The sequence below is a fragment of the Chiroxiphia lanceolata genome, chromosome 31 (assembly GCF_009829145.1).
Source record: "Chiroxiphia lanceolata isolate bChiLan1 chromosome 31, bChiLan1.pri, whole genome shotgun sequence".
NCBI classification, from domain to species: Eukaryota; Metazoa; Chordata; class Aves; order Passeriformes; family Pipridae; genus Chiroxiphia; species Chiroxiphia lanceolata.
The window spans coordinates 489295-501222 of record NC_045667.1 but is presented as its reverse complement, the minus strand read 5'-3'; the positions used below and the strand labels follow the sequence as shown (position 1 = coordinate 501222).

General features: G+C 69.2%; 3 protein-coding genes across 10 annotated transcripts; 1 reads left to right on the top strand and 2 right to left on the bottom strand.

The window, feature by feature from the left end:
- The first annotated feature begins 10 nt into the window (after positions 1–10).
- LOC116800137 (putative testis-specific Y-encoded-like protein 3) lies at positions 11–4973 on the top strand. Of its 8 annotated transcripts, none has more exons than XM_032713740.1 (9): positions 11–618; positions 682–930; positions 1486–1913; positions 1996–2073; positions 2149–2260; positions 2621–2766; positions 3764–3840; positions 3923–3996; positions 4621–4973. In XM_032713740.1, exons 1-9 carry the CDS (start codon positions 45–47, stop codon positions 4692–4694), a joined length of 1812 nt encoding a protein of 603 aa, XP_032569631.1. In that variant the 5' UTR covers positions 11–44; the 3' UTR covers positions 4695–4973. The 8 variants fall into 8 exon arrangements, with proteins under 8 accessions (XP_032569631.1, XP_032569627.1, XP_032569630.1 ...); XM_032713736.1 differs by having other exon boundaries at positions 682–1468; positions 1499–1913; XM_032713739.1 differs by having other exon boundaries at positions 11–345; positions 682–1913.
- Positions 4767–7444, bottom strand: LOC116800118 (U8 snoRNA-decapping enzyme-like). The gene is made up of 4 exons (XM_032713698.1): positions 7240–7444; positions 6587–6880; positions 4878–5274; positions 4767–4819 (listed from the first exon to the last, which is right to left on the bottom strand). The coding sequence occupies exons 2-4, from the start codon at positions 6878–6880 to the stop codon at positions 4767–4769; spliced, it is 744 nt and encodes a 247-aa protein (XP_032569589.1). The 5' UTR covers positions 7240–7444.
- A 346-nt stretch (positions 7445–7790) lies between these two features.
- On the bottom strand, positions 7791–11806 carry NAA10 (N-alpha-acetyltransferase 10, NatA catalytic subunit). Its single transcript, XM_032713777.1, has 8 exons — positions 11715–11806; positions 11125–11223; positions 9897–9955; positions 9731–9776; positions 9227–9342; positions 8804–8848; positions 8222–8306; positions 7791–8108 (listed from the first exon to the last, which is right to left on the bottom strand). The coding sequence occupies exons 1-8, from the start codon at positions 11733–11735 to the stop codon at positions 7878–7880; spliced, it is 702 nt and encodes a 233-aa protein (XP_032569668.1). The 5' UTR covers positions 11736–11806; the 3' UTR covers positions 7791–7877.
- Between the last annotated feature and the right edge of the window lie 122 nt (positions 11807–11928).

Genomic DNA, 11928 nt, shown 5'->3' with positions numbered 1-11928 from the left:
CCCACCTCCCTCAGCCGCTGCCGCGGCCCCGGAGCCGCCGCGCCATGAGCGGGGCCGGGCCCGGGGCCGACCTGCCGCCCCCGGCCAAGCTCCGCCGCCTGGATGAGTGCAGCGGGACGGGCCCCGCCGCCGTTGTTCCCCCGCGCCGGGAGATCTCCCACCCCCCCCACCCCGGTGAGGGCCGCGGCGCGCGCGCGCGGGGCGGTGGCGGCGGGTCTGGGCATGCGCGGGGCGGGGACGCGAGAGCACCCCCTGGCGGCGGAACGGAGAGCGCAATGGAGGGGCCGGAGACCCCCGAGGAGGGGATGGAGACCCCAAAGGAGGGGATGGAGACCCCAAAGGAGGGCATGGAGACCCTAAAGGAGGGGATGGAGACCCCAGTGAGGGGCATGGAGACCCCAAAGGAGGGGATGGAGACCCCAAAGGAGGGGATGGAGACCCCAGTGAGGGGCATGGAGACCCCAAAGGAGGGGATGGAGACCCCAAAGGAGGGGATGGAGACCCCAGTGAGGGGCATGGAGACCCCAAAGGAGGGGATGGAGACCCCCGAGGAGGGGATGGAGACCCCAAAGGAGGGCATGGAGACCCCAAAGGAGGGCATGGAGACCCCAAAGGAGGGCATGGAGACCCTAAAGGGGGGGATGAAGACCTCCGAGGAGGGCATGGAGACCCCAAAGGAAGGGATGGAGATGCCAGTGAAGGGGATGGAGACCCCCAAGGATGGGCTGGAGACCCCAGTGAAGGGCCTGGAGACCCTCGGGGATGAGAAGACCCCCAGGGATGAGACGGAGACCCCCAAGGAGGGGCTGGAGACTCCCAAGGAAGGGCTGAAGACTGCCATGGATCCAAGAGGAGACCTGGACACCACCGTCCCCCCCTGCTTGGAGCAAGAAAACAGGGGGCTGGAGACCACCATGGAGGTTATGGAGACCACCAGAGAGACCATGGGGGACCTGGGGACCAGTGTTATCCCCTGCTTGGAGCAGGACAAGGGGATCCTGGAGACCCCCTTGGAATCCAGAGGGAGCCCAGAGAGCAGCAGGGAGGTCCCAGGGACCCCCAACGGGCGCAGGGGGAGCCTGGAGACGGCCGTGAGCCGGTGCCTGGAGCAGGGCAGGAGGAGCAAGGGGGGCTCGGAGACCACCAGCGAGGCCTGGGGGGGGCTGGAGAGCGACGCTCCCCTCGCCAGCGGGGGCCTGAAGAGCACCAGCAGGCGCAAGGCCGGGCTGAAGACCCCCGGGAGGGCCAAGGGGAGTGTGGAGACTGGGGGAACCCAGTGCTTGGATGGGGGAAGGAGCGGGAACGGGGGCCTGGAGACCCCCGGGGAGGGCCTGGAGGCCACCGAGGAGATCCTGGGGGGTCTGGAGACCACCGTGAGGCCCAAGGGGAGCCTGGAGAGCGCCGTTATCAGCCACGTGACGTGGGACAGAGAGCAGAAGGAGGGGCTGGAGACCACGGCTGTGACCACCGGGGATGTCCTGAGGGGCCTGGAGCCCAGCAGGGATGTCCTGGAGCCCAGCAGGGCCGTCCTGGGGGGCCTGCAGCCCACCCCCATGGCCTGCGTGGGGCAGAGCCGGGGTGGCCCTGGGCTCCCAGAGCCCGGGGGGCTCCCAGGGCCCGTGGAGGTGCCGGACCCGCCGGGGGTCCCGCTGCCCAAGTGCCAGGAGGCCGAGGAGAGCGCGGTGATCTCCGTGGGCGAGGAGGAGGAGGAGGAGGAGGAGGAGGACGGCGAGGAAGGCCCGGGGCGGTACCTGGCAGCCCTGGAGGCCGTGCAGCTGCAGCTCGAGGCCGTGGAGGAAGAGGCGGCCCGAGCCTTCCGCCGGCTCCGCGCGCGCTTCGGGCTCCGGCGCCGGCCCCACCTGCAGCGCCGCAACCGCCTCATCCAGCACATCCCCGGCTTCTGGGTCACCGCTGTATCCTCGGGGGGGGGTTTTGGGGTGGGGGGCACACCAGGGAACCTCCAGATCCGCCTTTCCTTGACCCCAGACCCCCCAGTTCCTGAACCACCCGCAGCTCTCGGCCATGATCAGCGACCGCGACGAGGACGCGCTGAGCTACATGACAAGTTTGCAGGTGCCCTGGGGGGGCCGGGGGGGTGGGTTAGGGGGTGTGGCCCCCCCCCAAAAGTGACCCAGGTGGGTCCTGCAGGTGGAGGAGTTCGGGCAGAGCCGCCTCGGGTGCCGCATCCGCTTCTTCTTCAGCGTCAACCCCTATTTCCAGAACGACGTCGTGGCCAAGGAGTTCGTGAGAGGCCCCTCTGGTGGGTGAAGGGGCCCAAAAACAGCCTTGGGACCCCCAGAGTGGGGGTGAGAAGGGTCCCCAAAAACAGCCCTGGGACCCCCAGAGTGGGGGTGAGAAGGGTCCCCAAAAACAGCCTTGGGACCCCCAGAGTGGGGGTGAGAAGGGTCCCCAAACCACACCTGGGCCCCCCAGACTAGGGGTGCAGAGGGTCCCCCAAACCACCCGTGGGACCCCCAAATTTGGGGTGCGAAGGCTCCCACCCACAGCTGGTTTATTTTCGCCCCCTCTGGGTGCAGGGGGGGCTCCCCCAGTTCCCCCAGCCCCAGGAGGGGTTCGGGGGGTCCCCAGTGACCCCCTCTCTGTGTCCCCCTCCCCCCAGGTCACCTGGTGTCCCACTCGACCCCGATCCGGTGGTGGCAGGGGCAGGACCCCCGGTCCCGACCCCACAAGGGCCCCCCCGGCCCCCGGAGCTTCTTCGCCTGGTTTGGGGATCACAGTTTCCCTGCGGGGGATCGAGTGGCCGAGGTGAGCCCAGTGCCCCCCAGTGCTCCCAGTGCTCCCAGGGCCCCCCAGTGCTCCCAGTGACCCTCCCAGTGCTCCCAGTGACCCCCCAGTGCTCCCAGTGCCCCCCAGTGCTCCCAGTGACCCTCCAGTGCTCCCAGTGACCCCCCAGTGCTCCCAGTAACCCTCCCAGTAACCCCTCCAGTGCTCCCAGTGACCCCCCAGTGCTCCCAGTGACCCCTCCAGTGCTCCCAGTAACCCCTCCAGTACTCCCAGTAACCCCTCTAGTGCTCCCAGTAACCTCTCCAGTGCTCCCAGTAACCCCTCCAGTGCTGCCGGTGACCCCCCAGTGCTCCCAGTGACCCCCTAGTGCTCCCAGTGACCCTCCAGTGTTCCTAGTAACCCTCTCAGTAACTCCTCCAGTGCTCCCAGTGACCCTCCCAGTGCTCCCAGTGACCCTCCAGTGTTCCTAGTAACCCTCCCAGTAACCCCTCCAGTGCTCCCAGTGACCCTCCCAGTAACCCCTCCAGTGCTCCCAGTAACCCTCCCAGTAACCCCTCCAGTGCTCCCAGTGACCCTCCCAGTGACCCCTCCAGTGCTCCCAGTAACCCTCTCAGTAACCCCTCCAGTGCTCCCAGTGACCCTCCCAGTGACCCCTCCAGTGCTCCCAGCGACCAGCCCAGTCTTCTCAGTAACCATCCCAGTGACCTTCCCAGTAACCCCCCAGTGCTCCCAGCAACACCCCCAGTGCTCCCAGCACCCATCCCAGTGACCCCCCAGTGCTCCCAGTAACCCCCCAGTGCTCCCAGTGACCATCCCAGTTCTCTCAGTGATCCCCCAGTGCTCCCAGTACCCCCTGACACCCCCAGTGCTCCCAGTGACCATCCCAGTGCTCCCAGTGTCCCCCCCAGTGCTCCCAGTACCTCCTGACACCCACCCCCAGTGCTCCCAGTGACCCCCCAGTGCTCCCAGTGACCCCCCAGTGCTCCCAGTACCCCCTGACCCCCCCTGTCCCCCCCAGATCATCAAGGAGGAGCTCTGGCCCAACCCGCTCCAGTTTTACCTGCTGGGGGAGGGGGCTGAGGGCCCCCCCGACAGGTGAGTGGTGCCCTGAGGGTCTGGGGGGGTCAGGGGGGCCCTGGGGGGACCCCCAAAGCTTCACCCCCCCCCCTGCCCCCAGTGAGAGCGGCGAGGACTGTGTGGTGATCGAGGACGACGACGAGGACGTGCAGGAGATCCCGGACGATGGGGACGGTCAGTGACACCCCCCAACCCCGGGGGGACCCCAGAAACCCCCCAGAACCCAGGGGGACTCCAGAACCCCCCCAGAACCCAGGGGGGACCCCAGAAACCCCCCAGAACCCCCCCAGAACCCAAGGGAACCCAACCCCCCCCAAAACTCCCCAAAATCCAGGAGGGAACCCCAAAACCCCCCAACCCTGGGGGGACCCCAAAACCCCCCCCAACCCTGGGGGGAACCCCAGAACCTTCCCAGAACCCAGGGGGAACCCAACCCCCCCCAAAACCCCTCAAAATCCAGGGGGGAACCCCAACCCCCCCCCCAAACCCTCCCGTAAAACCTGGGGGGGAACCCCAAAACCCAGAGGGGGCCCTAAAACCCTCCCCAACCCCGGGGGGACCCCAGAACCCGGGGGGACCCAAATGTCCCCCAAAACCCCCCAAAATGCAGGGGGGAACCCCAAAACACCCCCCCAAACCCGGGGGGACCCCAAACCCTCCCGTAAAACCTGGGGGGGAACCCCAAAACCCAGAGGGGGCCCTAAACCCCCCTCCAACCCCAGGGGAACCCCAAAGCCTCCCCCAGTTGCCCCTGACCCCCCCAGTCCCTGCTGGGGGGCTGATTTGTGCCCCCCCCAGGCAGTGGTGTGGAAGAGGTTCTGGCCGAGGACCCCCCCGAGGGACGGATGGACCCCGCCGGGGGCAGGACCTGATTTGGGGGGGCTGCCCCCGCCCCCCCCCAGGGCATTGCGGGTAACGAGGGGCTGGGGGGGCCCCAACTCAGCTCAGGGTGTTTGAAGGCCTTGAACTCCCCCAAAATCCCCCCCATCCCCACAACCTGGGGGGGGGGCGTCCCCCCAGTTCCCCCCTGCCCCCCCCCCGGGGAGAAACACAACCTTTTTCTGACCATTTTTGTACATTTTGGGTTAAAAACTTGTAAAGTTTTCTTTTTATATCTAAAAATATATTATAATAAAGATTTATTGGGGTTACAAAGGCTCCCCCCCTTAACTCCAGCCCCCGCCTGCGGGTCCCGGGGGGTGGATTTTGGAGTGTTCTCACTCGGGGGGGGGGGTCACCCCCCTCCTCACCCGCGGCTGGGGGGAGGGGCTGCCCCGGCCCCGGGGGGGGCTCCAGGGGGTCCTCGATGGGGGGGGGGTCCGCGACGGGGGGGGGGTCAATGCCGAGGGCCGGGAGGGCCCTCAGGAGCTGCTCCCGCGCGTCCCCCGCGAAGCGGTTCCGAAGGAAGGCCCCGAGCCCCCCCCCGAGGGGAACCCGGACCAGCCCCTGCACCTGCGGGGAGGGGGGACCCTGGAGTGACACCCCCAGAGGGACAGGGACACCCCCAGAGGGACAGGGACACACCCACGGGGACAGGGACACACCCAGAGTGACACCCCACAGGGACACACCCAGAGTGACAAGGACACACCCAGAGGGACAGGGACACACCCGGAGGGACAGGGACACACCCACAGGGACAGGGACACACCCAGAGTGACAAGGACACACCCAGAGGGACAGGGACACACCCGGAGGGACAGGGACACACCCACAGGGACAGGGACACACCCAGAGTGACCCCCCACGGGGACAGGGACACACCCAGAGGGACAGGGACACACCCACAGGGACAGGGACACACCCAGAGTGACCCCCCACGGGGACAGGGACACACCCACAGGGACAGGGACACACCCAGAGTGACCCCCCACGGGGACAGGGACACGCCCAGAGTGACACACCCAGAGGGACAGGGACACACCCAAACTGACACCCCACAGGGACACACCCATGGGGACACACCCACAGAGACACGCCCAGAGGGACAGGGACACACCCAGAGTGACACCCACAGGGACACACTCACAGGGACAGGGACACACCCACAGGGACAGGGACACACCCAGAGTGACACCTCCACAGGGACACCCCCATAGGGACAGGGGCACACCCAGAGTGACACCCCCAGAGGGACAGAGACCACCCCACAGGGACACACCCAGAGTGAAACGCCCACAGGGACAGGGACACACCCACAGGGACACGCCCAGAGTGACACCCCCACAGGGACAGGGACCCCACCAGTGACAGGGGCAGTGACAGGGACACCCTCACAGGGACAGGGACCCCCCCAGAGTGACACCCCCACAGGGACACCCCCAGCCCCACAGACAGAGGGAGGGGCCCAGATCGAGCCCATCCCCCACCTCAGCACCCCCAGACCCCCATAAACACCCCCAACCCCTCCCCCACATCACCCCCCACCCCTCCCCCGCCTCCCGCTCAGCCCCCGCGCAGGTGCCCGGACCCCCCCAATTCCCGGTGCCCTTCCCGTACCCCCCCCCATTCCCATTCCCGGCGTCCCCCCATTCCCGTTCCCCCCATTCCCGTTCCCCCCCATTCCCACTCCCGTTCCCCCCATTCCGTTGTCCCCCCATTCCCGTTCCTCCCATTCTCGTTCCCCCCATTCGGGTTCCCCCCATTCTCGGTGTCCCCCCATTCCCGTTCCCCCCGTTCCCCCCACTCCCGTTCCCCCCATTCCCGGTGTTCCCCCATCCCGTTCCCCCCGTTCCCGTTCCCCGCACTCCCGTTCCCCCCCCACCTCCAGCCCGTGTTCGGCCGCCCCGGCCCCGCCCCTCTCGATCCTCTCCAGCTCCTCCAATCGCAGCCGCCGCTCGTACAGGTGCGTCACCAGCCCCGCCCCTTCACCGGGGGCCACGCCCCCTTCGCGTGGCCACGCCCTCGCCCCCCGGTGGTCTCCGGGCCGGACCCGCAGCGCGGCCGCCCCCGGGCCCAGCTCCTCCCGCAGCTCCCGCTCCACGGCCGCCTCCAGGGACTCCCCGCGCTCCGCCAGCCCCCCCGGGAACCCGAACCGCCCGTCGAACCGCAGCTGCATCTGCGGGCACGGGAACGACGGCTCGGGACCGGGACACCCCCGGAATTCCCCCGGGAACCCAAACCGCCCCCCCCGGGACCCCGAACCAGCCGGTAACCGCAGCTGCATCTGCGGGACAAGGGGGGGTCAGTAGCGGGAAACCCCCGGGACCCCGAACCGCAGCTGCATCTGGGAGCCAGGGACGGGGGGGGTTAGAACCGGGAACCCCTCCTGGGACCCCGAACCGCCCCCCGGAGCTGTATCTGCGGGCACAGCCCCGGGAACCCGCCCGGACGGGGATGGGGGGTGTCAGCGGCGGGACCCCCCTCCCCGTCCACCCTCGGCCCGGTGCCCGTCCCCGCCGCCCCCCCCGCACTCACCAGCACGGCGTGTCCGGGCGGCGGCGCCCCGGGGGGCAGCGGCGCGTGCAGCAGCACGTGGCAGGCGTGGCGCCAGCCCCTGTCCGTGTCCGTGCCCGGTTCGGGCCCCGCCGCCGCCGCCCCGGCCCCGCTCGGGCCCCGCTCCGGGTCCGGGTCCCGCTCCCGGCCCAACGCCAGCGCCTCGTCCCGGCTCAGCAGCCGCGGCCGCTCCGCCCGCATGGCGGCGCCGCCACTGCACCTCCCGGCCAATGGGCGCGCGGGGTTGCGCGGGGAGGCCACGCCCACGCCAATCAGAGAGCGAGAGAGGAGCCGAGGCCACGCCCCGGCCCTGCACTCGGCCCCGCCCACCGGCAGTGCTGGGGGCGTGACCCGATGAAGCCCCGCCCCCTCCGCCCCGTTCCCGATGCCCCCTTGGTTTTCAGGGGGAAAAAGGGGTCGAGACCCCATTTCACCCCCCCCGGGCCCCCCCAAATTAACCCCCCACCCCTGCCCAGCCCCACGAGCCCCCCCAGCCCGGGGCCACACACAGAGACACTGCCCAGGCTGGAGAGGGAGCAGCTTTATTGCCCCCACCAGCACCGAGGGGGGTCCCAGGGGTCTGGGGGGGGCGCAGGGATTTGGGGGGTCCCCGGGGGTCCCTACGAGGCAGAGTCGGAGGCCTCGGAGCTGTCCTTGACGTCGGTGCTCTCGGTGGTCTCGCTCACCTCGCTCACGTCTTTGCTGTCGCCCCCCCCGTCCTCGTGGGGAGGGGGGCCCGAGGGGGGGTGCGGGGGGGCTCCCCCAGACCCGCAGACCCCCTCCCCACCCCGGGGGGGCTCGGTGGGGGCCGGGGGCCGCCCCCGCTCCTTCTGCTCCACCTGCTTCCTCAGCTGGGGGGGGACAGGGGGTTACTGGGGGGGCGATGGGGGTTGGAAGAGCCTCCCCTCCCAAAAAGGGTTTGGGGGGCCCGGGGGGGTCCCGGGGGGGCCCCGGGGGGCTTCACCTCGTCTGCCATCTGGGTGAGGTCCCGTTTCATGGCGTAGGCGTCCTCCCCGTCCGCGTAGTACTTGGGCTCCACCTCGCTGATCCTGGGGGGCCGCGGTTTGGGGGGATTTCAGGGGGCTCACACGTGGGGAGGGGATTTTGGGATGGGGGGGGCTGGTTTTGGGGTGCCTCCCCCCGCCCATCCCCCTTTTTGTGTCCTTGTGTGGCCAAAAACTCTCCCAGAGCTGCTCTGAACCCCCCCTCAGTCCCTCCCCAAATCCCCCCAGAACCCACCACCCCCACAAAACCCCCCTCAGACCCCATCAAATCCCACCAGACTCCCCCAGAACCTACCAAACCCCCTCAGACCCCACCAAATCCCACCAGACTCCCCCCAGAACCCTCTCAGAGTCCCCAAACATCCACCAGAACCCACCAACCCCCCCCCAAAACCCCTCAGAACCCCTCAAACCTCCCCTCAGCCCCCCCAAAACCCTCTCAGAACCATCTCAGACCCCCCAAACTCCCCCTCAGGCTCCCAAATCCCCCTCAACCCCTTCCAATCCCTCCCAAGACGCCCCCCCGGCCCCCCCAGACTCACTGGAAGTTGAGGGTGTTGGAGTACAAGTGCAGAGCTGCCCGGTTGCTGCCCAGGGACAGGGGGGGAAGATTATTTTTGGGAGGTTCCCAGTGGGTTGGTGGTTCAGGGGGGGCTCTGGGTGGGTTTGGAGGGGTTTGGGGGGGCTCTGGGCTGGGCTGGTGGTTTGGGGGGGGTCTCTGGGTGGTTCAGGGGGGTCTCTGGGCTGGGTTGGTGGTTCAGGGGGGGCTCTGGGTGGATTTGGGGGGGTCTCTGGGCTGGGTTGGTGGTTTGGGGGATCTCTGGGGGTTGGTTGGTGGTTCAGGGGGGTCTCTGGGCTGGGTTAGTGGTTCGGGGGGGGCTCTGGGTGGGTTTGGGGGGTCTCTGGGCTGGGTTGGTGGTTCGGGGGGGCTCTGGGTGGGTTTTGGGTGGGTTTGGGGGTCTCACCTCTTGCGGACGTGCAGCGACACGTACTTGGCGTTGAAGTTCTCGATCATGGCCCGGGACGCCTGGTCCATGAGCTTCTGAGCCAGCCCCAGCCGCCGGTGCGAGCGTTTTACGGCCTGGGGGGGCCAAACACGGGGGGGGGGACCCCAAAAATGGGGGGGGGACCCCCAAAAACCCCCCTGGGCACCCAAACCCACCCAGGCGCTGGTGGGAGCGTTTCACTGCCTGGGGGGGGGGGCCCAAAAATGGGATGGGGGACCCCAAAAACTCCCCCACGCTCCTGAGACACCCCCAGACCACCCCCCACTGCCCGACAAAACGTCCCCCAAACCCTCAGAGCCCCTCCAGGAGCCCCCCAGATTCCTCAAGGAGCCCTCGAAGAAACACCCCAAAACCCCTCAAGTGACCCCAAAGACCCTCAAGGAGCCCCCAGACTCTCTTCTCTATTCCAAGAGCCCCCCAGGACCCCCCAGGCCCCCCCAAATTCCTCTGTCCCCCCCTTACCAGGGACGTGATGTGTCCATGAGGGACGTCGTCGGGATCCTCCTCCCTGCACGAGGATGGGGGGGGTCGAGGGGGGGGCTGAGACCCCCAAATCCCCTCGGGAACACCCCCCAGAGCCCCCCAAACCCGGGCTAAGGGGGGGCAGGGCCCCCCCAGCCACACTCACATCTTGGCCAGGACGTAACCCACGATCTTCCCGTTCTCGTCCTCGGCGATGTACGAGAGCTGGGGGGGCACAGGGGGGCACAGGGGTCAGGGGGGTACAGGGGGGGTACAGGGGTCAGGGGGCACAAGGGGAGCACAGGGGTCAGGGGGGTACAGGGGGACACAGGGGGGGCACGGGTGGGGCACAGGGGTCAGGGGGTACAAGGGGAGCACAGGGGCCAGGGGGGTAGAGGGGGGGCACAGGGGTCAGGGGGGAACAGGAGGGGCACAGGGGTCAGGGGGGCACGGGGGGGGCACTGGGGTCGGGGGGGGCACTGGGGTCGGGGGGGCACAAGGGGGGCACAGGGGTTGGGGGGGCACAGGGGTCGGGGGGGCACAGGGGGAGCACAAGGGGAGCACAGGGGTCGGGGGGTACAGGGGGGGCACAGGGGTCAGGGGGGTACAGGGGGGCAGAGGGGGGGGCACAAGGGGGGCACGGGGGGGCACAGGGGTCAGGGGGGCACAGGGGGGGCACAGGGCGGGTACAGGAGTCAGGGGGGTACAGGGGGGGCACAGGGGGGGTACAGGGGTCAGGGGGGTACAGGGGGGGCACAGGGGTCGGGGGCACAAGGGGGGCACAGGGGTCGGGGGCACAAGGGGGCACAGGTTTCAGGGGGCACAAGGGGAGCACACGGGTCAGGGGGGCATAGGGGGGATGCAGGGGTCAGGGGGCACAAGGGGGGCACAGGGGGGGTACAGGGGTCAGGGGGGCACAGGGGTCAGGGGGTCTGAGGTGGGGGCACAGGGATCAGGGAGGAAAGGGGGGGGTCCAGGTATCCCAACAGGATCCAGGTGTTCTCAGGGGGGAAAGGGGGGGATCCAGGTGGGAAGGGAAAAGGAGGGGGTGATCTGGGACCCTGGTTGGGGGAGGATCCAGGTGTTCTGGGAGGGATCCAGGTGCTACAGGGGGGAAAAAGGGTGTGGGGGGATCCAGGTGACAGGGGGGGTTTCCAGGGGCCCCGGGCATGGGGGGGAGGGGGGGATCCAGGTGTTCCAGAGGCAGGAATTCGGGTATAGGGGTTGGGGGAGGGAACCAGGTACCCGGGGGGGGGGATCCAGGGGGGCCAGATGTCCCGGGAGGAGAAATGGGGGGCCCTGGGGGGATCCAGGGGGATTCCAGGTGTCCGGGGGGGGGCCAAGGTGTGCCAATGGGGGGGTTCCAGGTATCCCGGGGTGGGTCCGGGTCCCACCTGAGGCCAGGAGAGCCCGTGGTAGAAGTAATACTTCATCTGGTAGTTCTCGGGCAGGCACAGCAGGTTGCAGTGCTGCATGTTCATCAGGTCCTCGGGCTGGGGGGCACGGGGGGGCCTTCAGAGCCCTCCCGAGGGCCCGGGACCCCCCCAGACACCCCGGGGGATCCCGGCGGCCCCTCCCTGACACCCGCGACCCCTCTCAGACCCCCCCCAAGAGCCCGGTGTTGCCCTCAGACCCCCCGTGAGACCCCAGACCCCCCTCCCCGAGACCCTGGAACCCCCCCAGGAGCCCCATGTCCTGCTCTAGACCCCCCCGGTGCCCCCCGTGAGACCCCACACCCCCCTCCCAGAGGCGCCGGACGCCCCTCAGAGCCCCCCAAAAGGGCCGGTACCGCCCTCAGACCCCCCCCAGACCCCGGTTCCCCCTCCCTGAGACCCGGGACTCCCTTCAGAGCCCCCCGTGCCCCCGGTTCCCGCTACTCCAGGCCCGGGATCCCCCTCAGGGCCCCCCCCGGTTCCCCCTCTCCGAGGCCCGGCTGACCCCTCCCGGACCCCCCCAGTCCGCGGTTACCCCCCAGGCCACCCACCCGCGCGTTGCGGATGTTCATGGTCCTGTTCCCGTTCCCGGTCCCGGTCCCGTTCCCGGTCTCTCCCTCACGCGCCGCTTCCGCCGGAAGCTCCTCCCCCGCCCAATCAGCGCTGGCCCCGCCCCTCCGCTCACACCCGCCCCGCCCACCCCGGGCTGACAAGCGTCTCAGCCAATCAGTGCCCGAGGGTAGGGCTTGACCCCGCCCTTCATCC

Excerpts from the sequence above, each read along its gene's own strand:
- LOC116800137 (XM_032713733.1), top strand. The coding sequence starts at position 45 with ATGAGCGGGGCCGGGCCCGGGGCCGACCTGCCGCCCCCGGCCAAGCTC. Across the intron at positions 2,261-2,620 it reads GTTCGTGAGAGGCCCCTCTG|GTCACCTGGTGTCCCACTCG; the intron begins GTGGGTGAAGGG and ends CCCTCCCCCCAG. Across the intron at positions 3,997-4,620 it reads GATCCCGGACGATGGGGACG|GCAGTGGTGTGGAAGAGGTT; the intron begins GTCAGTGACACC and ends TGCCCCCCCCAG.
- NAA10 (XM_032713777.1), bottom strand. The coding sequence starts at position 11,735 with ATGAACATCCGCAACGCGCGG. Across the intron at positions 11,224-11,714 it reads TGAACATCCGCAACGCGCGG|CCCGAGGACCTGATGAACAT; the intron begins GTGGGTGGCCTG and ends CGTGCCCCCCAG. Across the intron at positions 8,307-8,803 it reads TCCAACACCCTCAACTTCCA|GATCAGCGAGGTGGAGCCCA; the intron begins GTGAGTCTGGGG and ends GCGGCCCCCCAG.
- LOC116800118 (XM_032713698.1), bottom strand. The coding sequence starts at position 6,880 with ATGCAGCTGCGGTTCGACGGGCGGTTCGGGTTCCCGGGGGGGCTGGCG. Across the intron at positions 5,275-6,586 it reads CGGCCGAACACGGGCTGGAG|GTGCAGGGGCTGGTCCGGGT; the intron begins GTGGGGGGGGAA and ends CCCTCCCCGCAG. Across the intron at positions 4,820-4,877 it reads ACAAAAATGGTCAGAAAAAG|GTTGTGGGGATGGGGGGGAT; the intron begins GTTGTGTTTCTC and ends CCCCCCCCCCAG.